Source organism: Trichomonas vaginalis, chromosome IV (genome assembly GCF_026262505.1).
Source record: "Trichomonas vaginalis G3 chromosome IV, whole genome shotgun sequence".
Lineage (NCBI taxonomy): Eukaryota > Parabasalia > Trichomonadida > Trichomonadidae > Trichomonas > Trichomonas vaginalis.
Window position 1 is genome coordinate 21,528,914 of NC_067206.1, and position 26,903 is coordinate 21,555,816.

At 32.4% G+C, this 26,903-nt stretch overlaps 19 protein-coding genes and 2 pseudogenes across 21 annotated transcripts, besides 7 other annotated features; 12 read left to right on the plus strand and 9 right to left on the minus strand.

The window, feature by feature from the left end:
* Nucleotides 1-4,497: part of a mobile genetic element that runs on past the window's edge.
* Nucleotides 631-2,064, plus strand: TVAGG3_0141590 (Prim-pol domain family; the record flags this gene model as incomplete). The annotated part of the gene is made up of 1 exon (XM_051224282.1): nt 631-2,064. A coding segment is annotated over one exon (1,434 nt), but the record flags the coding sequence as incomplete, so codon positions are not given.
* TVAGG3_0141600 (uncharacterized protein) lies at nt 2,275-2,943 on the plus strand (the record flags this gene model as incomplete). The annotated part of the gene is made up of 1 exon (XM_051224283.1): nt 2,275-2,943. The coding sequence occupies one exon, from the start codon at nt 2,275-2,277 to the stop codon at nt 2,941-2,943; it is 669 nt and encodes a 222-aa protein (XP_051109269.1).
* Nucleotides 3,443-3,739, minus strand: TVAGG3_0141610 (uncharacterized protein; the record flags this gene model as incomplete). Its single annotated transcript, XM_051224284.1, has 1 exon — nt 3,443-3,739. The coding sequence occupies one exon, from the start codon at nt 3,737-3,739 to the stop codon at nt 3,443-3,445; it is 297 nt and encodes a 98-aa protein (XP_051109270.1).
* On the minus strand, nt 3,760-4,191 carry TVAGG3_0141620 (uncharacterized protein; the record flags this gene model as incomplete). Its single annotated transcript, XM_051224285.1, has 1 exon — nt 3,760-4,191. The coding sequence occupies one exon, from the start codon at nt 4,189-4,191 to the stop codon at nt 3,760-3,762; it is 432 nt and encodes a 143-aa protein (XP_051109271.1).
* A 1,434-nt stretch (nt 4,498-5,931) lies between the features above and the next one.
* Nucleotides 5,932-6,578: a terminal%2Cinverted (terminal inverted repeat of Maverick-1C transposon ID:TVAGG3_0141630).
* Nucleotides 5,932-22,117: a mobile genetic element.
* On the minus strand, nt 6,859-7,317 carry TVAGG3_0141640 (repellent protein 1 family; the record flags this gene model as incomplete). Its single annotated transcript, XM_001580372.2, has 1 exon — nt 6,859-7,317. The coding sequence occupies one exon, from the start codon at nt 7,315-7,317 to the stop codon at nt 6,859-6,861; it is 459 nt and encodes a 152-aa protein (XP_001580422.2).
* On the minus strand, nt 8,293-8,920 carry TVAGG3_0141650 (uncharacterized protein; the record flags this gene model as incomplete). The annotated part of the gene is made up of 1 exon (XM_051224286.1): nt 8,293-8,920. A coding segment is annotated over one exon (628 nt), but the record flags the coding sequence as incomplete, so codon positions are not given.
* On the minus strand, nt 8,947-9,375 carry TVAGG3_0141660 (uncharacterized protein; the record flags this gene model as incomplete). Its single annotated transcript, XM_051224287.1, has 1 exon — nt 8,947-9,375. One exon carries the CDS (start codon nt 9,373-9,375, stop codon nt 8,947-8,949), a length of 429 nt encoding a protein of 142 aa, XP_051109273.1.
* Nucleotides 9,422-9,682, plus strand: TVAGG3_0141670 (uncharacterized protein; the record flags this gene model as incomplete). Its single annotated transcript, XM_051224288.1, has 1 exon — nt 9,422-9,682. One exon carries the CDS (start codon nt 9,422-9,424, stop codon nt 9,680-9,682), a length of 261 nt encoding a protein of 86 aa, XP_051109274.1.
* TVAGG3_0141680 (uncharacterized protein) lies at nt 9,707-10,564 on the plus strand (the record flags this gene model as incomplete). Its single annotated transcript, XM_001283882.2, has 1 exon — nt 9,707-10,564. One exon carries the CDS (start codon nt 9,707-9,709, stop codon nt 10,562-10,564), a length of 858 nt encoding a protein of 285 aa, XP_001283883.2.
* On the minus strand, nt 10,646-11,139 carry TVAGG3_0141690 (annotated as a pseudogene). The gene has a single exon. A coding segment is annotated over exon 1 (494 nt).
* On the minus strand, nt 11,653-12,516 carry TVAGG3_0141700 (organellar and viral DNA polymerase type B; the record flags this gene model as incomplete). Its single annotated transcript, XM_051224289.1, has 1 exon — nt 11,653-12,516. A coding segment is annotated over one exon (864 nt), but the record flags the coding sequence as incomplete, so codon positions are not given.
* Nucleotides 13,196-13,631, minus strand: TVAGG3_0141710 (organellar and viral DNA polymerase type B; the record flags this gene model as incomplete). Its single annotated transcript, XM_051224290.1, has 1 exon — nt 13,196-13,631. A coding segment is annotated over one exon (436 nt), but the record flags the coding sequence as incomplete, so codon positions are not given.
* On the plus strand, nt 13,883-14,319 carry TVAGG3_0141720 (organellar and viral DNA polymerase type B; the record flags this gene model as incomplete). Its single annotated transcript, XM_051224291.1, has 1 exon — nt 13,883-14,319. A coding segment is annotated over one exon (437 nt), but the record flags the coding sequence as incomplete, so codon positions are not given.
* Nucleotides 14,978-15,878, plus strand: TVAGG3_0141730 (organellar and viral DNA polymerase type B; the record flags this gene model as incomplete). Its single annotated transcript, XM_051224292.1, has 1 exon — nt 14,978-15,878. A coding segment is annotated over one exon (901 nt), but the record flags the coding sequence as incomplete, so codon positions are not given.
* Nucleotides 16,079-16,879, plus strand: TVAGG3_0141740 (organellar and viral DNA polymerase type B; the record flags this gene model as incomplete). The annotated part of the gene is made up of 1 exon (XM_001297400.1): nt 16,079-16,879. One exon carries the CDS (start codon nt 16,079-16,081, stop codon nt 16,877-16,879), a length of 801 nt encoding a protein of 266 aa, XP_001297401.1.
* On the plus strand, nt 16,895-17,389 carry TVAGG3_0141750 (organellar and viral DNA polymerase type B; the record flags this gene model as incomplete). The annotated part of the gene is made up of 1 exon (XM_001297401.1): nt 16,895-17,389. One exon carries the CDS (start codon nt 16,895-16,897, stop codon nt 17,387-17,389), a length of 495 nt encoding a protein of 164 aa, XP_001297402.1.
* On the minus strand, nt 17,471-18,035 carry TVAGG3_0141760 (annotated as a pseudogene). The gene has a single exon. A coding segment is annotated over exon 1 (565 nt).
* Nucleotides 18,663-19,091, plus strand: TVAGG3_0141770 (uncharacterized protein; the record flags this gene model as incomplete). Its single annotated transcript, XM_051224293.1, has 1 exon — nt 18,663-19,091. The coding sequence occupies one exon, from the start codon at nt 18,663-18,665 to the stop codon at nt 19,089-19,091; it is 429 nt and encodes a 142-aa protein (XP_051109279.1).
* TVAGG3_0141780 (uncharacterized protein) lies at nt 20,368-20,694 on the plus strand (the record flags this gene model as incomplete). Its single annotated transcript, XM_051224294.1, has 1 exon — nt 20,368-20,694. One exon carries the CDS (start codon nt 20,368-20,370, stop codon nt 20,692-20,694), a length of 327 nt encoding a protein of 108 aa, XP_051109280.1.
* Nucleotides 20,725-21,183, plus strand: TVAGG3_0141790 (repellent protein 1 family; the record flags this gene model as incomplete). The annotated part of the gene is made up of 1 exon (XM_051224295.1): nt 20,725-21,183. One exon carries the CDS (start codon nt 20,725-20,727, stop codon nt 21,181-21,183), a length of 459 nt encoding a protein of 152 aa, XP_051109281.1.
* Nucleotides 21,233-21,475, plus strand: TVAGG3_0141800 (uncharacterized protein; the record flags this gene model as incomplete). The annotated part of the gene is made up of 1 exon (XM_051224296.1): nt 21,233-21,475. One exon carries the CDS (start codon nt 21,233-21,235, stop codon nt 21,473-21,475), a length of 243 nt encoding a protein of 80 aa, XP_051109282.1.
* Nucleotides 21,476-22,117: a terminal%2Cinverted (terminal inverted repeat of Maverick-1C transposon ID:TVAGG3_0141630).
* Nucleotides 22,118-26,330: a mobile genetic element.
* Nucleotides 26,331-26,492: 162 nt separating this feature from the next.
* Nucleotides 26,493-26,530: a mobile genetic element.
* Nucleotides 26,493-26,530: a terminal%2Cinverted (terminal inverted repeat of Banshee-A3 transposon ID:TVAGG3_0141820).
* Nucleotides 26,531-26,903: the final 373 nt, after the last annotated feature.

Consider the following 26,903-nt stretch of genomic DNA (forward strand, 5'->3'; position numbering starts at 1 on the left):
ATAACAATGCAGCAAAAAAGACTTTTCGACCAACTGAACCAGGAGGAAATCATTCACACACTTTCACAACAAATCCAACAGGCTCGGGTGCAGATTATATGCCACCATTTGTGACTATATTCGCATGGTACCGCATTCATTGAACGCGCTTGAGCCCAGACCTTTGGGTCAAGGCTTACCGAATGAACTAAATATATTTTATGTCTGTAATTAATTAGGTAATGAAGTAATGGATGAACTGCAGAAATAAATGTAAACGTTAATGTTTACGTTAATGGTTTCAGGTTATTCAATAATTAATTATTTTTGAAGAACTGAGGGTGTCACTACGTCACCATGTATCACTCGGTTAATTAACTTCTCTGAAAAAATGAGACAACATGACATTTCGACAACAGTCCTGGAAATAAATGTTTACGTTAATGTTTACGTTAATGGTTTCAGGTTATTCAATAATTAATTATTTTTGAAGAACTGAGGGTGTCACTACGTCACCATGTGTCACTCGGTTAATTAACTTCTCTGAAAAAATGAGACAACATGACATTTCGACAACATCACTGGAAATTTGATGCAGTCCAAAAATAAAGTTAGTTTTAAAATTATTTTTATTTTTTTATTCCTATATAAATGACAGCAACAAACAACAACAGCAACTATATCGTTTCTGATGAAAAATTTATTGATTCATTAGCTGAGGAATTAGTTGTGGCAGAAACTAAAACCCTCAACGAAAGAATTGGTGAAAACAAGATTGATTTACATAACTACCTCAAACACGATGGAGGAAGAGGAAGGAAAACTGGTACAGCTTTATTAGCAAATAAAATTTCAAATTTAACGATTATAGATGTTGATATCAATAAATCGTACAATGATGAACTTAAAGAAACAGTTAGAAAAGATATTTTATCAAAACTTTCGGATAAAGATGTTATCGTTAAAACCGCTTCAGGAGGTCTTTACATTTATTGCAACACTAATTTCTTCTATGCAGTTTCGAACAGAATGATTAAATGCTATTCCTGCAATGATTATGATATCGATATCATGACTTCTATGGATGATTCAAAGCGTTCTTTAGTAGTTATGGCTGATTCAAGAGTTCGCAAGAATGCATCAGAACCAATCAATACATACTCATTCATTCGTGGAAGTTACGATTCAACATTAACTAGAACAGTGAATGATATATTAAATGATTTGAATATTAAGGTAAGAGTTGAACAGAAGAATGAAGAAATAAAGAGTATAATGAATGAAAACAAAGATGTAAACATTGACGATAAACTTGCCCAGAGCATAGTTGATGGCATCAGTGATTTTGAAGTACATAATGACGGTGGAAACATGAATTTAGAAAAAGAAGTTACATTATTCACACTGTTTCAAGCAATTAATTCGTTACCTAATCATTTAATTAATGAAGCATACGATAACGTTTATAACTTCTGCAGCTTAACTGAAAATGCAAAAAGTAATTTTGAAAAAGCACGTAGTAGATATGCACATTTAATGACTTCTCCATTTGTTTTAGTGAAGATTCTAAAACTTTATCAAAAGGAATATTATGATGAATATGTTTTACCTTTATTACGTAAGCCAAAAATAACATTTGATATAAAACTTGATGACTCGTTTTTGATAACAGATATTAGACGCAAGGCTGAAAATCATCAGTATAAAAACAGTTCTGAAGTAATTGAGGATTTATCACGTGTAATCCGTTTTGTAGATTATGGAAACAAATACTTCATTCAAAAAGATTACAACATACACGACAAAATGAATCAAATATCATTCGTTCTTCAATCAAACATGAAAGAGTCACTCAAAATGATTAAATTATTTAAAGAAGAAAGTAAAACAATAACAGCATGGGATGTACTATTAAATCAATTGTCTTCATTAACCGTTAAGGGTGTTTGCTTTAAATCTGATTCTCCAGATGTTTTCTCAACGTTTCAGGGTTATAAATACAACGTTCTCGAAAAACCAGATTACTCAAAAATTGAGATGTTTATGAATTTCATTAAAGAAGCCATTTGTGATAATAACGATGAAGTGTATAAATATCTACTCGGCTGGATTGCATCAATGATTCAACATCCTGGAATCAAGAATGAAACAGCAATTATTTTGAAAGGACTTCAGGGAACAGGTAAAAACAGATTTACAGACATTATTTCTGAACTTCTCGCTGGTTATTCATGTAAAAACATTACCGAAATAGGTGAGCTAACGGGTAATTTCAACTCAGTAGTTGAGAATAAAATGTTTCTTGTACTTAATGAACTCAAGAATGTAGGTGAAGACAGACTCGCAAACTTCAACGCTTTGAAATCAATTATAACGGATAATGAGATAAGAATTAATGAAAAGAATCAACCCAGAAGAACTGCTCAGAACGTTGCAAACTTCATTTTCGTAACTAATAACGTTTACCCTGTCAAAATTGAAGTTGGAGACAGAAGATACGTAGTTTTAAGAGTTAATGGTAAATTCAAGGGTCAATTTGATTACTTCAAGAATTTGATGAATTCATGCACAAAGGAATTTTATGATAATTTACTGACGTATTTTATGCAATATGACCTTTCATCATTTAACGTACGAATCATACCGACGACTGAAGCCAAACAAGATTTAATTGAATTATCAACAAATCCTTTAGATGTATGGATAAATACACATTATGATGAATTGAGTGCAGGTATGACGTGTGAAAATGCTCTATTCTGCAAACCATCAGACATGAAAGACAAAAACTTTCAAATGAGCATTAAAGATAAATGTGATAAGAAACAGAGAAGAATAGATGGTAAACAAACATGGTGTTATGTTTTGAAAGAAGAAATGAAAGGATTATATAAACAGGTTGAACCAAACGATAATGAGGATTCATTTACTGACGATGAAATACTTGTAAATGAAGCTTTATAAAGTATGATTTGAATTTATTTTTGCATTAATCCTGCTGTGTTGTCAAAATGTCATGTTGTCTCATTTTTTCAGAGAAGTTAATTAACCGAGTGACACATGGTGACGTAGTGACACCTTCAGTTATTCAAAAATGCTTCATAAGTGCCTTCCTCCTTAATCCTGCTGTGTTGTCAAAATGTCATGTTGTCTCATTTTTTCAGAGAAGTTAATTAACCGAGTGACACATGGTGACGTAGTGACACCTTCAGTTCTTCAAAAATAATTAATTATTGAATAATCTGAAACCATTAACGATAAAATAACTGATAACAAAATTTTATTTTTATATAAATGGATACCCCACAAGCTCAAAATTTACCACGAATCATAACAAGGGAGGAAATGATAAAAATGATGCAAGAACGAATTAAAAACAACAAACCACGAAAACCGAGAAGATGCGGTTATGCAGTAATGATGGAAAGAAGAACCCAGAAGGGTTCGGGAAGAGGAATAAAAATTAAATTTGAATAGAGTTTAAAAATTCATCTTTATTAAATTCATCTCTTCCAATCAATTTATTTATTCTATTAAATTCTTTTATTTTTGCTTCACTCAGTTTAAGGATTGAACGGTAAGTTTCTAATTTTTCGATTATTTCTTTCCTCTCTTTATCGTTTTCAGCCCCACCGCATTGCTGCTTCTTTTTGTAATAGCATATTTTTGATTTAATTCTGTTTAGTTTCTTTTTATATTCATTGTCTGGACTCTGAATCTTAATTGAATCGGGACTCTTGGCTGCTTTGTTGTCACTCATTTCTTACGAAATAAAAAAAATTAAATATTATTTAAATATAATGGAGTAATAAAATAAATCGGAATTTCTATTAATTTATTGTCAACTTCAACTAATGCATTGCCGTTAATATATCTAACAAATTCAGCTATTGTGTCAAATCTTCGTCTTCTTTTTGTCATTGATTTATCAGTTTTTCCATAATCGAGATGAATCAAAACTTTATCCCCTTGTTTAAAATTCATGAGCCCCGAATTAATTTGTTCACGTTTAACATCATTCAACCTTTCCATTTGCTTTCTAATATATTCCCATTCTTTTGAAATATCATTTTTCATTTCCACTGGTTTCATGTTTATAGTTCTATGCCATGTATTATTGTAATAATATACTAACTGTTGTATGATGGAGTCATGATTTCCATCCCAGTATATCTGACCGTTAACCCCTAACGCATCTCTAAGAGTTCTCATTACCGCATCAACTATTTTATTATGAAACGTATATGGAGAGGATGAAAAGAAAAAATTAATTTGTGGAAAATAATGAGCCATAGCTGCCTGAAATCCTTTATCACCATCACCCCTGATAGTATCTACTCTTTCATGATCTAGTAAGTATTGTATAGCTCTTCTTGTTTCCTGTTCTGTTTTCCCTTTCACTGGAATGCAATATAAATATCTAGTGTTAATGTTAATGGCAAATAAATAAGTAACGTTTCCTTTTGAATATTCCAGATGATCGATTTCGTATGAATATGGATATGGAGCAAATGAAGGGCGACTAAATTTTTCCTTTAACGGTTGAATTTTCGGGTCAATTGGTTTATTTAATATCTTGAAATCCTTTTTAAAATCTTTTTGCTTCTTTAATGTTTGAAATGGATATAATAAAGTGAATGATGAAGGATTAACTGAAGGAGGAGGTACTGTCGTTGGAGGTTTTGGTGTTGCAAGTGGTTTAATTTTATCTGCTTTGATTTTGGATTTCATTCCCCCCTTCATTAATTCTGGATGTATTCTATTCATTTGTTTTAAATATGCTGTATATAAAGGTTTGATATACTTTCCCGCTTCGAGTTTATGTTGAAGGATGAATTCCAAAAGTTGATCTTCATTTAAAAGTCGGGCTGAATATGGTTTAACTAATGAATCATAAATTAAAGCTTGTGCTTCATTTATGGTCTGAAGGACCTGGGTGTTTTGTTCCTTTGTTTTTTGCGGCTCATGATTATATAATTTATATAATTCATCAATATCTTCTTCTGTTAATACTTTATTTTTGAAATCTTTCAATTGTTTAAGTTGTGATTTAGTTTTTTCCTTTGTATATTCATTATTTTTAATTTTGTCTTTAATTTTAGAAATTATTTTATCATGATATTTCAAAATTTCATTTTTATAATACGGATAATAATAATCCACATCATCACCCGTTATATTTTTATTATATTTTTGGAGATATGATTTTAATTCATAATAAGTAAGAAAATTTTGATTAAGTACTAAATCATAAATTAAATTTTTAAATCTGCGCTATTCATTTATATAAAAATAAAATAAGTGTTTTAAGGGTGCCCGCCTCTTTGAATCATAGTATCAAAACCATTATTAACGGTTCCTTTTGTCTCTTCTGTGGCATTTTATTAAAAATAAAATTTTAAATTATATTAAATAAATGGCATACAACATCCATTTTCACAACATACAGCCTTAGTGTGTGCTCCTGTTAATGCAGTCTTACCGATTGTTAAGCGAGTCATTGACCCGTTTTTAAGTTGTAAATTAATATTCTGACCATCAAATATCACTTTATCATTTATTATATCCAAATAATTTTTAGTGTTAATTGTTTATTTTGTCGTAAACTAACACCTTTCATTTTTTGTGCAATCTTTTTAAAATCACTTCCATCAATTGAACCGTTTAATGATGTATAACACTTAGGGCATAAAGCAACCATGTTATCACCTTGTTTCTCAATTGCTAAACCCAATAACTTCTTCTCATGTGCTTTTTCTTCAGTTTTATTCTTTAATTTAGGTTTAAATTTCTCATCAAAACAGAAGAAATCAAAAGGTGCGAATTTGAAAATGTTTTTATCATAAAATTGTTTATCGGTTACAATCGCCTGAAATGCTTGAGTGTTAGGAAGATTTGAGTCGCCAGCGATTGCCCAATAAGATGAATCAGTATCACCTTCAATGAAATGAAAGTTAGTATACAAGTCTTGGGTATGGTGGCACTGCGTTCAACCTTACCCAATACTTGTGAATTTGACACTTTACAAAACTGTTAACGTATATTTTACAACATGAACACAAAAACTAACTTAACCTTAAATATTTACAAAGCCGCCAACAATTTCACCTCACTATCGTTCTCACTAACAACTTCACTAATGTTCTCATAAATTTTCCTCAATATCTTCATCATCAGTGTTAACCCTATTGTAGTCATACTTGAAGCCATAAACTTTCTCTAACTTCTTAACGTACAATTTACATAACTTACCTTCGTCATCATAAGTTTTTATAAAACTACCATGACAATCTTTATAAACAGTCAGTGTATAGTCAACTGGTCTCGGATGTATTTGAAAGAACATGTTATGCTCAGGAAGGAAGAATAAATGTTTAAATGTATGTTTGTTATATTTTGATTTGTATGAGTTGCTTTTGTTCTGTCATTTACATAAAATAAAATAAAAATAATTTAAAAAAAAAAACTTAAAAATAAATGATATCACCACCCTCACGCGTATGAAAACATAGCACAAAAATAAATTTAGGGGATGGGTATATCTAACCCGATTTTAACCTCATTTCTACCCTGTTGAATTCATTGCTTTATTCCTCACTGTCGTCTGCTTTCTCCAACTCTTCTAACTTCTTCTTAAGTTCAGCAATGTTGTCCTCATGAAGTTTAATCTTTCTCAAATTCCTTCTTTATCTAATGGTTGCTTTATCTTTCTAAACTGAACTCTACCATCCTTCATAGTATGAACGTAAAAACCTTCTGGAATAGTTCCTGATTTAATGTATTCTACCAAAAACTTTTGTTTCATTGCTTCAGTGACTTTAGTCGTCATTTCAATAAAATAAAAATTTTAATATTAAATAAAAATATACGTTATTTTTTTCAGTAAGGAAACGCAGGAGTTTTACGATTTATTTGTGGTGTAGGTTCTGGTTTAAATGTTGGAGTCGGTTTTGGAGTTGACTTTTGAACAGGAGTTTGTAATTCCATAGGTTCAGGAGTCATTGAAGGTGTTGTTTGTGAAGGCGTTGGTTTTGGCGATGGTGTCGGAGTTTGTTTAACTTCAGCTACTTCAGTATTATTTACAACATTTGCTTTATTTCTTTTCAACATCATTACTGCTCCTGCTGTAGCTAGCAAACCTAGTGGGAGACCATATTTTATATAAGGACTTGACCAAATGCTATTTTTGACAGGAGCTGGTGGAACACCTAACCTTGGTGAGACTGCTCTTTGCCATTGTGCAGCTCGTAAGAAATATTCAATAGGTGCTCCATAATCGTTTGGTAAAGTTTGTTTCATAGACGGTGAAGGTTCACGAGAGCTTGATGAAGAACTCATTTATAAGCTTTAAAAATAAACGTTCATCCTTTATTCCTCACTGTCGTCAGTTGCTAAGTTATAGTCGTCAAGTCTTATTATTGGTATGCCTGACTGTCTTACTTGTATTGCAAAGCAACAATCCTCATAAATCCAATAAGTGGCTTTGGTAATTTTCAGTTGCTAGTTCAATAGGTCCTTTAACAGACAATTTGTATGTTATTGGAGCAGTAGATGTTTGACCTTGCTGGAAGCAAAAGTCCACTTCTGTTGGAAAACCACATAAGAAATGTGTGTTGTCATAGCTATCCCATTTATGTTCCACACTACCATCATCCACCAATGACCTCATAACATCTTCATTAAATCCAATCATATCATTGTTTGTATTGCAAGCGTTCGCAACCATTTCATAAAATACAGGTCCATATGATTTTTCAGGTTCTGCAGGCATATTTCCATAAGCTCCCATGGAAAGCTGAAGATATTTAAACTTAGGGTTCTCAAAATTAACATAATAGTTGTCTTTCTTTCTAAATAGTGCCCAAATACTTTTAACATTAATAGGCGTATAAGCTGCTGTAAATGTTGCACTTGAACTATCTGTATTCTTTGAGAATGAACCGTCCATAGGAATCCAATCCATAACTTTAACAGGAAAAACATAAAGCCTCGTTTGTATAATGTTCTACAAGTTCTGTATAAATGTTAGGGTCTAAAGAGAATGACTTTGGATGAATGAAACATTCATTAAAATCCATCTTTGTTCGAAATAGTTGCTGGGTTACAGTTGTAATAGTAACTGTTCACTAGCTTCTATTGCCTTCGTTATCATAGTGAATGGTTCATTCCATGGAACAAATTTATTTGTCGGTGGATTTGAATCTGAAGCAAATGCAACTTTAAGAGTTGGATTGAAAGCAATGATATCATTTACAGATATAGATGTGCATTGTAATGCGTCGCTACTGAACTTTACTTTAAGCTGAATGTTACCAGCAAATGCAGGAATAAATCTTATAGCTTCTAATGGTAAAAACTTTCTAACAGGAATTCTTAAACGAAGCTTAAAATCAAATGATTTTCCTGCTGTAATTGGACCACTAACAATTTGTCCTGTTCTGCATGTTCCCGAATGACTCCATACATCTTCATGTCGAGTCTTTGAGAAAACATCTACTTTCTTTATTTGTTCGGTAGTTTGTGAGTTTGAAGTTATATATGCTTCTTCTCTTGCGTTGTCTTGAGAATATACGATACGACCATTTGCAAGGATTTGATATCCAGCAACTGCATAGAAAGCGTCATCGAAACCAATCCAAAATCCTGGTGGGTTTGTTTTATTGGAACCTGAACCAATTTCTTTATCTACAATAAATTGACCTTCCATTTTATACGTAATGAATGTATTGTAAAGGTCCAACATATTTTCACCAGGAGGTGAGAGATTGAATGTTACCCATGTGTTATCTTTAGCAGTTCCAGGTTGTGATGGAATCTTTGCGTCAGAATATTTTCTATTAGTGTCACCAATTTGAACTGCATTGTCTATGATATCGAAATATGAGCGAATCTGATGAATATGCTCTGCTGGAGTAAATTCGTTTAACTGTTCGTTCTGCATGTCTTTGATTCGGATAAAATATCTATTTACTTCATTATTCTCACTCTTCTTCTTGGCATTCGTGGTGGAAGTTGTTTCTTGACATTTTCAATGAACTGTACATTCTCTTTTGTCTCAACTTCTTTCACTGGCGGGTCAGGATTCTTTGACTCGGTTTGTTTTTCAATGAAATTCACGAACTTTGCAATAAGCTCTTGGTTCGTTATTGAAAGTACATCTGGCTTCTTTTCTTCTGGTTCTATTGACTTTTCAGTTTGAATAGAAGGCTTAACATGGGCTTCGCCCTCGGTGCCATGCACCTTAATGTTGTCGCTTTCTGCATTCGCTAATGGAACCTTTCTTTTTCTTACATATATTTTACCATCTTTACTCTGACTTACGTAATAGAAAGGATGTTGTATTCCTCTTGCGTCATTTAATATAATAGACTCTCGCTCTGATTTTGACAAGCTCATTTTACATCGGTTAAAGTTTTAATTTTGTTTTTTTATCTGCAGTCAAATGACTCAGACAAGCCCTACGGACAAGACCCAAGGGGTCATAGATTTTGAAGCATTGAAGAAAGAAATTCGTGAGCAAATTTTATCCGAACTGAAGGAACAAAAACAAGAACAAAAGCCAGAGAGACCAAAGAGAAAACTTAGTGAAAAACAACTTGCTGCATTAGCTGCTGGAAGACAAAAGAACCCAAGACTACTGGCGAAAAAAGCTAGAGAAGAAGCTGAAGCAAAAGCTAAAGAAGCTGAAGCAAAGAAAGAGTAAATGGGTTATTTTTATCGGAACTAAATGTATAGACAAATACCTTTATCTGTTGGGTTCAGTAGTGAAAACCCTGACGTCAAAATAAAGGGGAACAGAGTAACGTTTAAGTTTCCAACAGACTGGATTGTGAACATAAATGAAGAGAAGTACATTGGCATAACATCTATGTATATAACACGTGCTTTCAGAAAGGTTGACTTTATACTTCAAGTCGAGATAGAAAATGACGAACAGTCTTTAAGCGCCCAAAACATTCACATATACAAATACTTTAAAGACGATACAACATTGTTGCAATGTATGATTTCATTTAATGAAATGTTCGAGAAAAAGTTTAACATTGAAGTACAAACTTTACAGCCTTTACGTGAGTTTCTTGCACAACTGAAAGAAGAAGGTAGTCAGCCACAACTTCTAGACTTTCATTATGAATTTAATGAAAATGAAGATGGAACACATGACTGTCAGTTTGTTATATATTCACCATTCAATGAAGTCGCTAAAGAGAAAGAAAATCCATTACGTATAAGATTTCAAATCTCTGAACCAAGTGATGATTTCAAGAATGTTTTCAATTATGATGCAATGCTTCCGAGGAAAAATGAATTTTCAAAGATTGTAACACCTGGCATTTGGGATAGAAAGCAAGCTATATTATATTCAAACTTAAGTAAGGGAGTTGAAAATGAGTTCATTGGTCATACAAGAACTTCACCACTTCCTAACCCTAAATACTATAAATTAACTGGCTTCAATCGTGAGTTTTGGATAGATATGTTCTCCACTCATGACCATAACTGCCCAGTGTTCTTACCTCCAGACCATAAGGACTGTCTCTACATTGAAGCACAACTCTTAAACTCTACCATCGCAGTATTGTAAATGACCACATGGGCTTCGCCCTTGCCGCTAGCGGCTTATTTTTATCATGAATGGTCTCACTGCTGACAAAAATAAATGACCTCAGAACTTCAACTTACGAATAAAGCTTGTTTTAGTCGTTATTGAGAAGTTAAACTTTTCAGCAAAGCAAGGACTAGAAGACTTACATAAGTCAAATCCAATCTCTTGACCATCATGAAGTGCTTTATATAACTGCATAACACTGAACTCAGAGTCTTTGTCAAATTTTCCTTGCGGAACCATTAAACCTTTATCTTCATCATAGAAACACTGAACAGAGTCAGGAAACATTTCATTAGCGTTAGAGCAATAACATCTTGCTTCACGCCTTTCATTCTGCAGTGAAATGCAACTTCATTTAAATCGTTAGTGAGTAAGTCTATGTAGGTCTTCTTTCCACAGAAAATACTTTTATAAGCTAAACTTTGTTTATCTTTTATGATTTCTGCAAAGTCGCTATGAAATTGACCTAATGTTTTACCAATAAGTTCTCTACCGTATCTCTTCTTAAATTCATGAGCTAAACGTGGTATGTCTTCATTGTAAATGTGCATCGAATCTGTATCCTGCTAAAATGCTTTTAATCCTAAGTCTTCAATCGTGCAAAACACTTCATTCATAATACGTTTTGACATTGATAGAATATTTACACCAAGTGGGCAAAAGTTAAAGTGTCTGCAAATGCTTTTCGTTAGCTTGAAAATAGTTTTATCTGAACCATCCAAACCTTCGAACTTCACTATATGGTTGTAATTTCTTATAGCATATCTTATAGCATCTTTGTCATCTACTATGGTTATTTTTGACTCAATAGGAGATAAAATGGTTTTTGCCATAAATGCTGTTCAGAATGAGTTTTATAATTTCTTGTAATGGGTTTTCTTCTTTCTTATACTTTAACCTTAACTCAAACAATTTCTTAACTTCATCTCTTATTCTCAAATCTCTGTTTCCATCGTAATAGTATCCTTGCAACACTTCACATTTGACACCTTGATATTTTATAAGGTCCTGTAATGTTATATGGTCAACATACATGAGACAGCAAGTGTTTGAACTTCTGGAACGTTAAGTTCTGGATTTAGTTCAGGGTCACAAACTATTAAAGGAAAGTGTCTATGTATTCCAATCTCTGTTATCTTAATGAGAACAAAGAAGCCAGACATAAACTTTTCACCAATGGGTTCCTTTTGGTCATCATCGAATAAATGTCTCATGAGATACTCTGTGCTTAACATCTCATCCTTCAATACTTTTGGAATTCCTTCTAAAGTATAAAGTCTTGCTATAGCTGATGGATATAATGAAACAGCGTCGAAGTCAGCAATGAGTTTCTTTTTGCTCTTTTGTTTAATGTTATCTGACAACATACATCTTCCACCTTGAATGCATCTCGAAATAAATTCTCTTGGTTTATTTGAGAGGTCATAAAGATTTCCATTCGGGAAGTACACTCTGTTCTCAAACAATTTGTTAGCAATAGAACAAATACTAACGTAGTCATAAACGTTTAAATCAAACTCTTTCAATAAGTCATTGCGGAACTTTACAAAACCTTCTCTTAAAATTCTTACATCTTGTTTGCAGTAAAACGTGCTATATTTTTCTAAGTCGAAGTGGTTCTCATCTATTCTGCAACCTTTAATGGAATCTATGTTCTTCATAAATGTATCTGCATCCTTGACAAACTTACATGCTTCAGAAATGACACCAGTTCTGTTGTCATTTGCTAACAAAACACTGCTGTAGTAGTTATATGGAAATACTTCTTTCGGTCCTGTTTGTAAGTTAAACATAGCAGGAAATAGTTTAAGCTTCTTATTTATAACACTGTAAGAGTCTTTTATAATAATTACCCGTCCTTTATATAAACCAGTTATTTGCATTGTTCGTGAACCTTTAATGATGGGAGTTCCTTTCACTTCTGTCATGTGTCTTAAGATGAAGTTTATATCATAGCTGAGGTTATGGAAATATATTAAACTCTTGTCAGGAAGTCGTTCCAAAAATTCTGTTGCACAATTCTGACCCCAAATGCTTTCACTCACTGAACCATCTTCACTGTCATAACAGATGTTAAAAGCTTTATGAAAGCCATCGGTACTACACTCAAAGTCAGCAAAAAAAACGTGCTCAGGAATGAACTTGCACTTATTTTTATTTACTTCTTTTGACTCGGCTTTCTTCTTCAGTTGTACACAATACTTTGGAGCATATGTCAAATCTTTAAATGGTGCAAGGTTCTGTTTATATAAGTCAGTCGTATATGTGAAAAGTTCTCCATAAGAAATAGGTTCGAAATATTTGCACTCCACAATGTTTTCATAACATCCCATAGCGGTGTAGTTCTATCATAACGAACTACATATTTGTTCTCTCTCTTTGTATATATTTTCATCTGTTTCTCAATGTTCATTCCACCACACTCCTTCAAGATTTCTATATAGTTGCGAATGAAATATGTTGTCATTGGAAGTCTTTCATTTAGCATGTAGTGGTCTTCAACAAGAAGTAAGTCAATAGTTCGAACAGTTTTACATTCTTTTGGTATGTATCTCTTTATTTCATTATATCTTGAGTCATTGAAGTAACCAATGGTAACATTAAATGCTATACCTGTTGCGTCAGAAATTTCTTGTACTTTACTTTGAGGAAAGTCTCTAACACGAATGACTTCTCTCATGTGGTCAATAGTTTCTTCATTTACTCCAGCCTGAATGCAAGCATAAACGAAACAATTGTCTTCTGTCATAAGTGTTGCAGTTCTTTTGTTCAGTTCATTGAAGATTTGGTAGCGTTCAAGATTTATAGGTAATGTGCAAAGATACTTCCAGAACTGACCGCTTCTCTTCTTATAAAACTTCTTTTCACCATTATCTTTCCAAAAGATTTCTATAAGTGCTGGGTTTCCTGTTTGCTTAAGAGCTTCCAAAATGGCTTTCTGGTCATTTGTCAGTGTGCTTTCATCTCTATATGGTCTCTTTTTTGGTTTGCCTTTCTTTACATCTGACATCGTTAAGCCTTCATATTCTGTTAAATCATACATCTTTATTTCAGTAAGATTCTTTATTTCTTACAGAAGCTAACATAGATGTTGCAAAACATTACGCGACAAACAAAAAAGCACTCGCTGACATCCTCAATGACTATAATGGTGCAATAAGTTATGATAGAATTCATGAGTTCATAAAGCCGCAACGCGGCGAGGACGAAGTCCATGCAAGAACTTTTCCTTTAAATGACGTTGCTATTGACTTATATCATAGACGTTCAATACCTCATGAAGTAAGAAGAGAAATGTTTGACATAACAAATGCAAACGTTGGTGAAACAAGAAGAAGAGACGACACACTGAAACAACAGAGAAGAGAGATGTTTAAAAGTGCTATAGAACAAGTTCGCAAAGCTAACGATGTCATTCGTTCCATTGACGACAAACCAAAAGAAGGTGAGAGATGGTTAAAGAAAGATGAAGAGAATAGGAAGAGAAATGTGAAGTCAGGCAATAGACTCATTGACTTTAACATCGAAGCTTTAGATGAACCAAACAGAGACTACTTACACAAACATTTCGGTAAGGTTTTCATGAGACTCTTAGAGAAAATTAAAATAAACTCACAACAGAGATGGATGGTATGTTATAAACTTGGTGGAAAGTATGAATGTTCTACGTTAAACCTCAATAATATTGGAACATTACTACATCAGCTCTTGAAGGAGAACTTTATATCAGAGATAGAAGCAAATGCTGCAGGTATTGTTGAAATGCACTATGACTTCTTCTTGACAAACATAAAGAATCTTACTGAAATAAAGATGTATGATTTAACAGAATATGAAGGCTTAACGATGTCAGATGTAAAGAAAGGCAAACCAAAAAAGAGACCATATAGAGATGAAAGCACACTGACAAATGACCAGAAAGCCATTTTGGAAGCTCTTAAGCAAACAGGAAACCCAGCACTTATAGAAATCTTTTGGAAAGATAATGGTGAAAAGAAGTTTTATAAGAAGAGAAGCGGTCAGTTCTGGAAGTATCTTTGCACATTACCTATAAATCTTGAACGCTACCAAATCTTCAATGAACTGAACAAAAGAACTGCAACACTTATGACAGAAGACAATTGTTTCGTTTATGCTTGCATTCAGGCTGGAGTAAATGAAGAAACTATTGACCACATGAGAGAAGTCATTCGTGTTAGAGACTTTCCTCAAAGTAAAGTACAAGAAATTTCTGACGCAACAGGTATAGCATTTAATGTTACCATTGGTTACTTCAATGACTCAAGATATAATGAAATAAAGAGATACATACCAAAAGAATGTAAAACTGTTCGAACTATTGACTTACTTCTTGTTGAAGACCACTACATGCTAAATGAAAGACTTCCAATGACAACATATTTCATTCGCAACTATATAGAAATCTTGAAGGAGTGTGGTGGAATGAACATTGAGAAACAGATGAAAATATATACAAAGAGAGAGAACAAATATGTAGTTCGTTATGATAGAACTACACCGCTATGGGATGTTATGAAAACATTGTGGGAGTGCAAATATTTCGAACCTATTTCTTATGGAGAACTTTTCACATATACGACTGACTTATATAAACAGAACCTTGCACCATTTAAAGATTTGACATATGCTCCAAAGTATTGTGTACAACTGAAGAAGAAAGCCGAGTCAAAAGAAGTAAATAAAAATAAGTGCAAGTTCATTCCTGAGCACGTTTTCTTTGCTGACTTTGAGTGTAGTACCGATGGCTTTCATAAAGCTTTTAACATCTGTTATGACAGTGAAGATGGTTCAGTGAGTGAAAGCATTTGGGGTCAGAATTGTGCAACAGAATTTTTGGAACGACTTCCTGACAAGAGTTTAATATATTTCCATAACCTCAGCTATGATATAAACTTCATCTTAAGACACATGACAGAAGTGAAAGGAACTCCCATCATTAAAGGTTCACGAACAATGCAAATAACTGGTTTATATAAAGGACGGGTAATTATTATAAAAGACTCTTACAGTGTTATAAATAAGAAGCTTAAACTATTTCCTGCTATGTTTAACTTACAAACAGGACCGAAAGAAGTATTTCCATATAACTACTACAGCAGTGTTTTGTTAGCAAATGACAACAGAACTGGTGTCATTTCTGAAGCATGTAAGTTTGTCAAGGATGCAGATACATTTATGAAGAACATAGATTCCATTAAAGGTTGCAGAATAGATGAGAACCACTTCGACTTAGAAAAATATAGCACGTTTTACTGCAAACAAGATGTAAGAATTTTAAGAGAAGGTTTTGTAAAGTTCCGCAATGACTTATTGAAAGAGTTTGATTTAAACGTTTATGACTACGTTAGTATTTGTTCTATTGCTAACAAATTGTTTGAGAACAGAGTGTACTTCCCGAATGGAAATCTTTATGACCTCTCAAATAAACCAAGAGAATTTATTTCGAGATGCATTCAAGGTGGAAGATGTATGTTGTCAGATAACATTAAACAAAAGAGCAAAAAGAAACTCATTGCTGACTTCGACGCTGTTTCATTATATCCATCAGCTATAGCAAGACTTTATACTTTAGAAGGAATTCCAAAAGTATTGAAGGATGAGATGTTAAGCACAGAGTATCTCATGAGACATTTATTCGATGATGACCAAAAGGAACCCATTGGTGAAAAGTTTATGTCTGGCTTCTTTGTTCTCATTAAGATAACAGAGATTGGAATACATAGACACTTTCCTTTAATAGTTTGTGACCCTGAACTAAATCCAGAACTTAACGTTCCCAGAAGTTCAAACACTTGCTGTCTCATGTATGTTGACCATATAACATTACAGGACCTTATAAAATATCAAGGTGTCAAATGTGAAGTGTTGCAAGGATACTATTACGATGGAAACAGAGATTTGAGAATAAGAGATGAAGTTAAGAAATTGTTTGAGTTAAGGTTAAAGTATAAGAAAGAAGAAAACCCATTACAAGAAATTATAAAACTCATTCTGAACAGCATTTATGGCAAAACCATTTTATCTCCTATTGAGTCAAAAATAACCATAGTAGATGACAAAGATGCTATAAGATATGCTATAAGAAATTACAACCATATAGTGAAGTTCGAAGGTTTGGATGGTTCAGATAAAACTATTTTCAAGCTAACGAAAAGCATTTGCAGACACTTTAACTTTTGCCCACTTGGTGTAAATATTCTATCAATGTCAAAACGTATTATGAATGAAGTGTTTTGCACGATTGAAGACTTAGGATTAAAAGCATTTTAGCAGGATACAGATTCGATGCACATTTACAATGAAGACATACCACGTTTAGCTCATGAATTTAAGAAGAGATACGGTAGAGAACTTATTGGTAAAACATTAGGTCAATTTCATAGCGACTTTGCAGAAATCATAAAAGATAAACAAAGTTTAGCTTATAAAAGTATTTTCTGTGGAAAGAAGACCTACATAGACTTACTCACTAACGATTTAAATGAAGTTGCATTTCACTGCAGAATGAAAGGCGTGAAGCAAGATGTTATTGCTCTAACCGCTAATGAAATGTTTCCTGACTCTGTTCAGTGTTTCTATGATGAAGATAAAGGTTTAATGGTTCCGCAAGGAAAATTTGACAAAGACTCTGAGTTCAGTGTTATGCAGTTATATAAAGCACTTCATGATGGTCAAGAGATTGGATTTGACTTATGTAAGTCTTCTAGTCCTTGCTTTGCTGAAAAGTTTAACTTCTCAATAACGACTAAAACAAGCTTTATTCGTAAGTTGAAGTTCTGAGGTCATTTATTTTTGTCAGCAGTGAGACCATTCATGATAAAAATAAGCCGCTAGCGGCAAGGGCGAAGCCCATGTGGTCATTTACAATACTGCGATGGTAGAGTTTAAGAGTTGTGCTTCAATGTAGAGACAGTCCTTATGGTCTGGAGGTAAGAACACTGGGCAGTTATGGTCATGAGTGGAGAACATATCTATCCAAAACTCACGATTGAAGCCAGTTAATTTATAGTATTTAGGGTTAGGAAGTGGTGAAGTTCTTGTATGACCAATGAACTCATTTTCAACGCCTTTGGCTATATTAGAGAAAAAGAATAGCTTGCTTTCTATCCCAAATGCCAGGTGTTACAATCTTTGAAAATTCATTTTTCCTCGGAAGCATTGCATCATAATTGAAAACATTCTTGAAATCATCACTTGGTTCAGAGATTTGAAATCTTATACGTAATGGATTTTCTTTCTCTTTAGCGACTTCATTGAATGGTGAATATATAACAAACTGACAGTCATGTGTTCCATCTTCATTTTCATTAAATTCATAATGAAAGTCTAGAAGTTGTGGCTGACTACCTTCTTCTTTCAGTTGTGCAAGAAACTCACGTAAAGGCTGTAAAGTTTGTACTTCAATGTTAAACTTTTTCTCGAACATTTCATTAAATGAAATCATACATTGCAACAATGTTGTATCGTCTTTAAAGTATTTGTATATGTGAATGTTTTGGGCGCTTAAAGACTGTTCGTCATTTTCTATCTCGACTTGAAGTATAAAGTCAACTTTCCTAAATGCACGTGTTATATACATATTTGTTATGCCAATATATTTTTCTTCATTTATGTTCACAATCCAGTCTGTTGGAAACTTAAACGTTACTCTGTTCCCCTTTATTTTGACGTCAGGGTTTTCACTACTGAACGCAACAGATAAAGGTATTTGTCTATACATTTTAGTTCCAATAAAAATAAACCATTTACTCTTTCTTCACTTCAGCTTCTTTAGCTTTTGCTTCAGCTTCTTCTCTAGCTTTTTTTCGCCAGTAGTCTTGGGTTCTTTTGTCTTCCAGCAGCTAATGCAGCAAGTTGTTTTTCACTAAGTTTTCTCTTTGGTCTCTCTGGCTTTTGTTCTTGTTTTTGTTCCTTCAGTTCGGATAAAATTTGCTCGCGAATTTCTTTCTTCAATGCTTCAAAATCTATGACCCCTTGGGTCTTGTCCGTAGGGCTTGTCTGAGTCATTTGACTGCAGATAAAAAAACAAAATTAAAACTTTAACCGATGTAAAATGAGCTTGTCAAAATCAGAGCGAGAGTCTATTATATTAAATGACGCAAGAGGAATACAACATCCTTTCTATTACGTAAGTCAGAGTAAAGATGGTAAAATATACGTAAGAAAAAGAAAGGTTCCATTAGCGAATGCAGAAAGCGACAGTATTAAGGTGCATGGCACCGAGGGCGAAGCCCATGTTAAGCCTTCTATTCAAACTGAAAAGTCAATAGAACCAGAAGAAAAGAAGCCAGATGTACTTTCAATAACGAACCAAGAGCTTATTGCAAAGTTCGTGAATTTCATTGAAAAACAAACCGAGTCAAAGAATCCTGACCCGCCAGTGAAAGAAGTTGAGACAAAAGAGAATGTACAATTCATTGAAAATGTCAAGAAACAACTTCCACCACGAATGCCAAGAAGAAGAGTGAGAATAATGAAGTAAATAGATATTTTATCCGAATCAAAGACATGCAGAACGAACAGTTAAACGAATTTACTCCAGCAGAGCATATTCATCAGATTCGCTCATATTTCGATATCATAGACAATGCAGTTCAAATTGTGACACTAATAGAAAATATTCTGACGCAAAGATTCCATCACAACCTGGAACTGCTAAAGATAAACACATGGGTAACATTCAATCTCTCACCTCCTGGTGAAAATATGTTGGACCTTTACAATACATTCATTACGTATAAAATGGAAGGTCAATTTATTGTAGATAAAGAAATTGGTTCAGGTTCCAATAAAACAAACCACCAGGATTTTGGATTGGTTTCGATGACGCTTTCTATGCAGTTGCTGGATATCAAATCCTTGCAAATGGTCGTATCGTATATTCTCAAGACAACGCAAGAGAAGAAGCATATATAACTTCAAACTCACAAACTACCGAACAAATAAAGAAAGTAGATGTTTTCTCAAAGACTCGACATGAAGATGTATGGAGTCATTCGGGAACATGCAGAACAGGACAAATTGTTAGTGGTCCAATTACAGCAGGAAAATCATTTGATTTTAAGCTTCGTTTAAGAATTCCTGTTAGAAAGTTTTTACCATTAGAAGCTATAAGATTTATTCCTGCATTTGCTGGTAACATTCAGCTTAAAGTAAAGTTCAGTAGCGACGCATTACAATGCACATCTATATCTGTAAATGATATCATTGCTTTCAATCCAACTCTTAAAGTTGCATTTGCTTCAGATTCAAATCCACCGACAAATAAATTTGTTCCATGGAATGAACCATTCACTATGATAACGAAGGCAATAGAAGCTAGTGGAACAGTTACTATTACAACTGTAACCCAGCAACTATTTCGAACAAAGATGGATTTTAATGAATGTTTCATTCATCCAAAGTCATTCTCTTTAGACCCTAACATTTATACAGAACTTGTAGAACATTATACAAACGAGGCTTTATGTTTTCCTGTTAAAGTTATGGATTGGATTCCTATGGACGGTTCATTCTCAAAGAATACAGAGATAGTTCAAGTGCAACATTTACAGCAGCTTATACGCCTATTAATGTTTAAAAGTATTTGGGCACTATTTAGAAAGAAAGACAACTATTATGTTAATTTTGAGAACCCTAAGTTTAAATATCTTCAGCTTTCCATGGGAGCTTATGGAAATATGCCTGCAGAACCTGAAAAATCATATGGACCTGTATTTTATGAAATGGTTGCGAACGCTTGCAATACAAACAATGATATGATTGGATTTAATGAAGATGTTATGAGGTCATTGGTGGATGATGGTAGTGTGGAACATAAATGGGATAGCTATGACAACACACATTTCTTATGTGGTTTTCCAACAGAAGTGGACTTTTGCTTCCAGCAAGGTCAAACATCTACTGCTCCAATAACATACAAATTGTCTGTTAAAGGACCTATTGAACTAGCAACTGAAAATGTACCAAAGCCACTTATTGGATTTATGAGGGATTGTTGCTTTGCAATACAAGTAAGACAGTCAGGCATACCAATAATAAGACTTGACGACTATAACTTAGCAACTGACGACAGTGAGGAATAAAGGATGAACGTTTATTTTTAAAGCTTATAAATGAGTTCTTCATCAAGCTCTCGTGAACCTTCACCGTCTATGAAACAAACTTTACCAAACGATTATGGAGCACCTATTGAATATTTCTTACGAGCTGCACAATGGCAAAGAGCAGTCTCACCAAGGTTAGGTGTTCCACCAGCTCCTGTCAAAAATAGCATTTGGTCAAGTCCTTATATAAAATATGGTCTCCCACTAGGTTTGCTAGCTACAGCAGGAGCAGTAATGATGTTGAAAAGAAATAAAGCAAATGTTGTAAATAATACTGAAGTAGCTGAAGTTAAACAAACTCCGACACCATCGCCAAAACCAACGCCTTCACAAACAACACCTTCAATGACTCCTGAACCTATGGAATTACAAACTCCTGTTCAAAAGTCAACTCCAAAACCGACTCCAACATTTAAACCAGAACCTACACCACAAATAAATCGTAAAACTCCTGCGTTTCCTTACTGAAAAAAATAACGTTATTTTTATTTAATATTAAAATTTTTATTTTATTGAAATGACGACTAAAGTCACTGAAGCAATGAAACAAAAGTTTTTGGTAGAATACATTAAATCAGGAACTATTCCAGAAGGTTTTTACATTCATACTATGAAGGATGGTAGAGTTCAGTTTAGAAAGATAAAGCAACCATTAGATAAAGAAGGAATTTTGAGAAAGATTAAACTTCATGAGGACAACATTGCTGAACTTAAGAAGAAGTTAGAAGAGTTGGAGAAAGCAGACGACAGTGAGGAATAAAGCAATGAATTCAACAGGGTAGAAATGAGGTTAGAAATCGGGTTAGATATACCCATCTACCCTAAATTTATTTTTGTGCTATGTTTTCATACGCGTGAGGGTGGTGATATCATTTATTTTTAAGTTTATTTTTTTTAAATTATTTTTATTTTATTTTTATGTAAATGACAGAACAAAAGCAACTCATACAAATCAAAACATATAACAAACATACATTTAAACATTTATTCTTCCTTCCTGAGCATAACATGTTCTTTCAAATACATCCGAGACCAGTTGACTATACACTGACTGTTTATAAAGATTGTCATGGTAGTTTTATAAAAACTTATGATGACGAAGGTAAGTTATGTAAATTGTACGTTAAGAAGTTAGAGAAAGTTTATGGCTTCAAGTATGACTACAATAGGGTTAACACTGATGATGAAGATATTGAGGAAAATTTATGAGAACATTAGTGAAGTTGTTAGTGAGAACGATAGTGAGGTGAAATTGTTGGCGGCTTTGTAAATATTTAAGGTTAAGTTAGTTTTTGTGTTCATGTTGTAAAATATACGTTAACGGTTTTGTAAAGTGTCAAATTCACAAGTATTGGGTAAGGTTGAACGCAGTGCCACCATACCCAAGACTTGTATACTAACTATGAAAACGATTAACATCCATGCATTTATACATAAAATCATAAATGAAAACTAAATACCAGTATTTTGCGTTATCTAAAGTGAAGAATGCCTCTTGTAAACATGTATCACATCTATAAAATCTATCTTTAAGCATCACTTGATATGTATCCTCTCCTATTTCTCTTATGTTTTTAAACTTATTTGACATACATGCAACGCGTGCCTTCTGTGCATTCATTATTTTAGTCTTTGTGTAATTTTGTGTATTCATTGCATCGTAACCATATGATCCATTAAGTGAAATCTTGCAAAATAAACTTTTTCCTTTATTTCCTTCTAATTCAGCCTTTTGTCTTTCGTTCATAAATTTGTTCGCAAATTCATTAAAACAAGTGTTTTTCGTAAATGTTAAAATTGATTGAATATCATCGATGATAAAATGAAATCTGTCGATTAGATACCAAAGATAATAAGAAGAAAATGGTTGATATTGGTTGTATGTTGATGCTAACTGAGTTAATTTCCTCTGTTTCTGGTCAACTGGTAGATTGTTTGATTTCATGTAATTATACATAAAACTGCCAATTGTTTTTTCATCTGTGATAATATCTAAGTTTCTTATTATCGGTAAAAAGTTTATGTAATCATTAATGTATTTTTCATCAATGTGACCCTTAACTTCAGCCACGAATAAAGTATTTTTCTTCTTAATTATTCCCAGTGCTTTTGCTTTCTTTGTTGCTGTATCACAAATGATAACACCATTCAATCTTCCCGGCATATACATTTTATGGTCAGTATATTGAATGAAATCATGAGGATTAGATGAAAATGATGAAGGATATAATGAATTAAAATCAACACCAACGAAATGAGTCATAATGTTGGTGGTGACCTCATTTGATACAGTTTTAGTTTCTGGATTATATGCAAGTTTATTAATGTGCGTGATTCCTTTAAGATTTACTCTATGTTGAACATTTGATAAACCACCAGTAATTCCATTACGGAGAATGTGATAAGCTTCAACTGAATCTAAAGTCATTGGTAAATTATTTTTTAATGCATAATTTCTTAAATTGATTCTTAAACGTTGAACATCTTCATCTTTATTTGATTTTACGACATTGCAATAACAACACATTAACTGACAATTTTCTTTGGTATGTGGTTTTTCATTATCTATTCTATCCAATGTTGGTTTATTTGCATATGTAAACGCTTTACCACACATTTTGCATTTAGATGAAAGGATTAAATCGTGATAGTATTGAAAATCATCCATTGAAACATTATTTTTAGTATCCCTTTCTGCTTTTTCATCTTGTTTCTTATATGATTCAATTTTATATTTCCAATACTTTTTCGTTAATTCAAAACTTGATTCTATCTCTTCCTCAGGATATTTTTCATTAGGATTAAAGTCTTTATATGCTAAAGCGTAACGAATCATTGATGCATTCGATGATAAAGAAAGATTATGAAGCATGTCAATTTTATAAACAAATGTTTCTTCAATAATTTTATCAATTGGGTCAATCATAATTTCAACGTCTTTATTGCAATAATGAATAAAATATTCTAATCTATTCTCAAAATTTTTAGCATCATTGAGATATATTTGATAATCTGAATCGGATATTGTTTCTTGTGTTAATGCTGAATAAAATGAATCTTTCGTGAATGGTTCCTCTTTATATAATTCTTCTTCGTAATTTTCCCATGTGATGAATTGATAAGGGAAAAAGGATTTAACACGTGATTTATTGTTTCCGAAATCTTGAGTGAATTGGTCTAATGTCCCACCCGCTATATAATTTCTGATGTCAATAAATCTCAATTCATATGGAATGTTTGTTTTCTTTACAATGATTTGCTTAAATTGTGAAGATGAACCCAGCATTGATTTTATTTTCCATTTTGCAGTTTTAAATCACGAAGAATTAAATTTAAATCAAACTTTCCCGAATTAAAACCTATGATATTCACTTTATTGAATTCCTCATCTAGAAGTTCTTTAAATGCTTCCTTCTGTTTTTCATTTAATGTATGAGACAAAGTCCCCGCCGTTTGCGACTTCAATAATTCATTGTATTGACTCATATTTGATTCAACAACTAATGAACAGGTTGAAAATAAAAACTCAATCCAATCAGAAATAAAAGAATCACTCGAAGTTAAGCAAAAATTCCTCGTATATGTTTTATCGTTTAATTTAACCGTTGATGATACCATGAATGGTTTTAAGTAAGCGTTCAAAGTTGCACACTCAGAAAGTTGTAATTCTTCTTTAGTCTCTAATGTTTCAAAGTCAAAAGTAATATAATATCTTGTCGGTTTATAATATTTCTGCAAATTGTGAGCTAATAACCACTGATATATCTTCTGTTTCGTAATATGTGGTGCATATGGTTGCTGTGTCTTTTGCAACTGAACGTCTTGAATTAATCTTCCATTATTTTCTTTACATTTCTCACAATGCTTTAAAAATCTTCTTTTGGTTTTTCCTTTCTGGATCATCACGGATAGAATAAACTTCTTCTTTACAATATGGACAAACTTTATAGCCGGTGAGTGCTTCAACGTCTGTTATTCTGTCAGCGTGAAGTTTTCCACATGGACTCTGTGTTAATAAAATATTTACTGTTTCAAATTCTGGATCTATCATTATTGATTCCACTAATGGAAAGTCTACCTTATTTATGTCCACGTCTTCTGGTTGAGGATCACAATAATAGAAATCAATATTAACATTTAACATTCTCGCTAATCTCTCACTTTCTGATGAAATGTCAAACCCGTCATATGCATCTATTGCTTCATTTAAATAGCTTCTACGAGTTTTAGGATTAACACCATCAGGAATGTTATAGAAGCGTTTAAATAACCTTCTACCTTCTGCTCTAATTTGATTATCATTCATTTTAGCTGTTCCGTTTTTGTTCATTTATGTAAGAATAAAAAATTAAAAAATAAAGTTTATTTTTTTAAAGTCCGTAAAATGAATTAAGAACACATAAATTTTTATCATCCGCGACGTGACGAATACATTTTAATTTACTCAAGAATGCGTACCCTGATACATTAAATCTAATTCCTGTCTTATTTAATTTCACAACTTTGAAAAGGAATGTATGAATAGCTATAAAATGATGAGAAGATGTTTTATGGGTTGCTTCCATTTTTTCTGAAATAAATGAATAAATATAATGCTTATACGTTTTCATATCTTTTATATTCTTAATAACGAATGGTATAGACCTTTCAACTTCGTCTTCCTTCGGTGCTGTTCTTTCATATGAAACATTATTGGTATCTTCAATAATGAAACCACAATCACACAAAATTTTATAGGTTCCAATGGTTTCTTTTGATATTTTATCTAATAAATCAAAAACTTTATCAACACCTGTGTATTTATTTAAATAATAATTTGTGTAAATATCATGATCTTCTTTCTTAATCGTATTAGTTGCATATGTCACGTTTTTAAGAGCTTTTTTGAATTTCTCAGAATCGAGAGGGGGTGAAAGTAGGATACAGGGGTATTCTTCATTATCAATAAATTGTAACTTATGTTTACGAATAAATTTAGTACCTTCTTCTGAAAGTGTTTCGTCTATTTCACCATCTAATAAATTTTGTGTTGATTCTGAGACATAATTTTTATATCTTTCTTCGTGAGATTTCTGAACTTCTGATTCTGAAGCTGGGATATTCATTAAACCCTCTACTTCATTTTCATTATATTTTTCAACTTCTCTTAATTCCTTAATTTTTTCATCTATTTCATCTCTTATTTTTTTCAGTCTTTCAATTTCATTGTATTCATCATCTTTAATCGTTCTTCATAATATTCGGGGAAAACATCAGGTTCTTTAGGTTTTTCTTCTTCAGATGTGGGATATAAGAAATTTATAACATCATCTTTATTCATTTTTCCATCATAATCTAAATCATTTAATAACTCCGCGAATTTTTGACAATTTCTTAAATAATATTTATCAACTTCATAACCTACCTCCTCTAATATATCCTTTATTTCCTCGTTTGTGAATCCTAATTTTTTAACGTTGTTAGTTTTGACGCTCATTTCATACAAAATAAAAAAATAAAATAATAAACATAACTAAGTTTTAATTTTTCGTAAGACATGAATTTTTAAAGTTTATTTTATTCATGAAAATAATTATTTCTAATTTCTTTTACTCGTTTATGACTCCATTGATTCCATTCAGGATTTAAATGATGTTTAATTAATCGCGGAATATCTGACATCATCTATATATAGCTTCTTTTATAAAAGATAAAAAAATAAATTATTTTAAAATTAATGTTAATTTTTTAATGATTTATAAATAAATATATTTTAATGCATCGTCTATATATAGATGTGTTGTAAACAGAAATTCATCAAAAGTGACACCTCAGAAAAGCTAAAATATTGAATTTTTGGAACTTTTGATAGAGCACGTTTTTAAATATTAATGAAAGTAAATGTATATTTTGTAAAGATTCTTTTTAATAAAAAAATAAAATTTTGAAGAAGAACACAAAATCTTCTGAAAAATAATATCACATAAACTCATATTATTTTCTAATATATAACTTTTATATAAAAATCAAATTCAATGATCTTAAAAGCGAAGGATAAACCTCAAAATTTACGAATATAATGAGTGGGAATATAATGCTTATCTATCATAAAACCATATGAAATATCAATTTTTGCTTTACGCCTAATTTTTGACGACAATTAGCAAAAAATGTTAAATGTTAACACTCGGTCCATTTGAATATGAAAA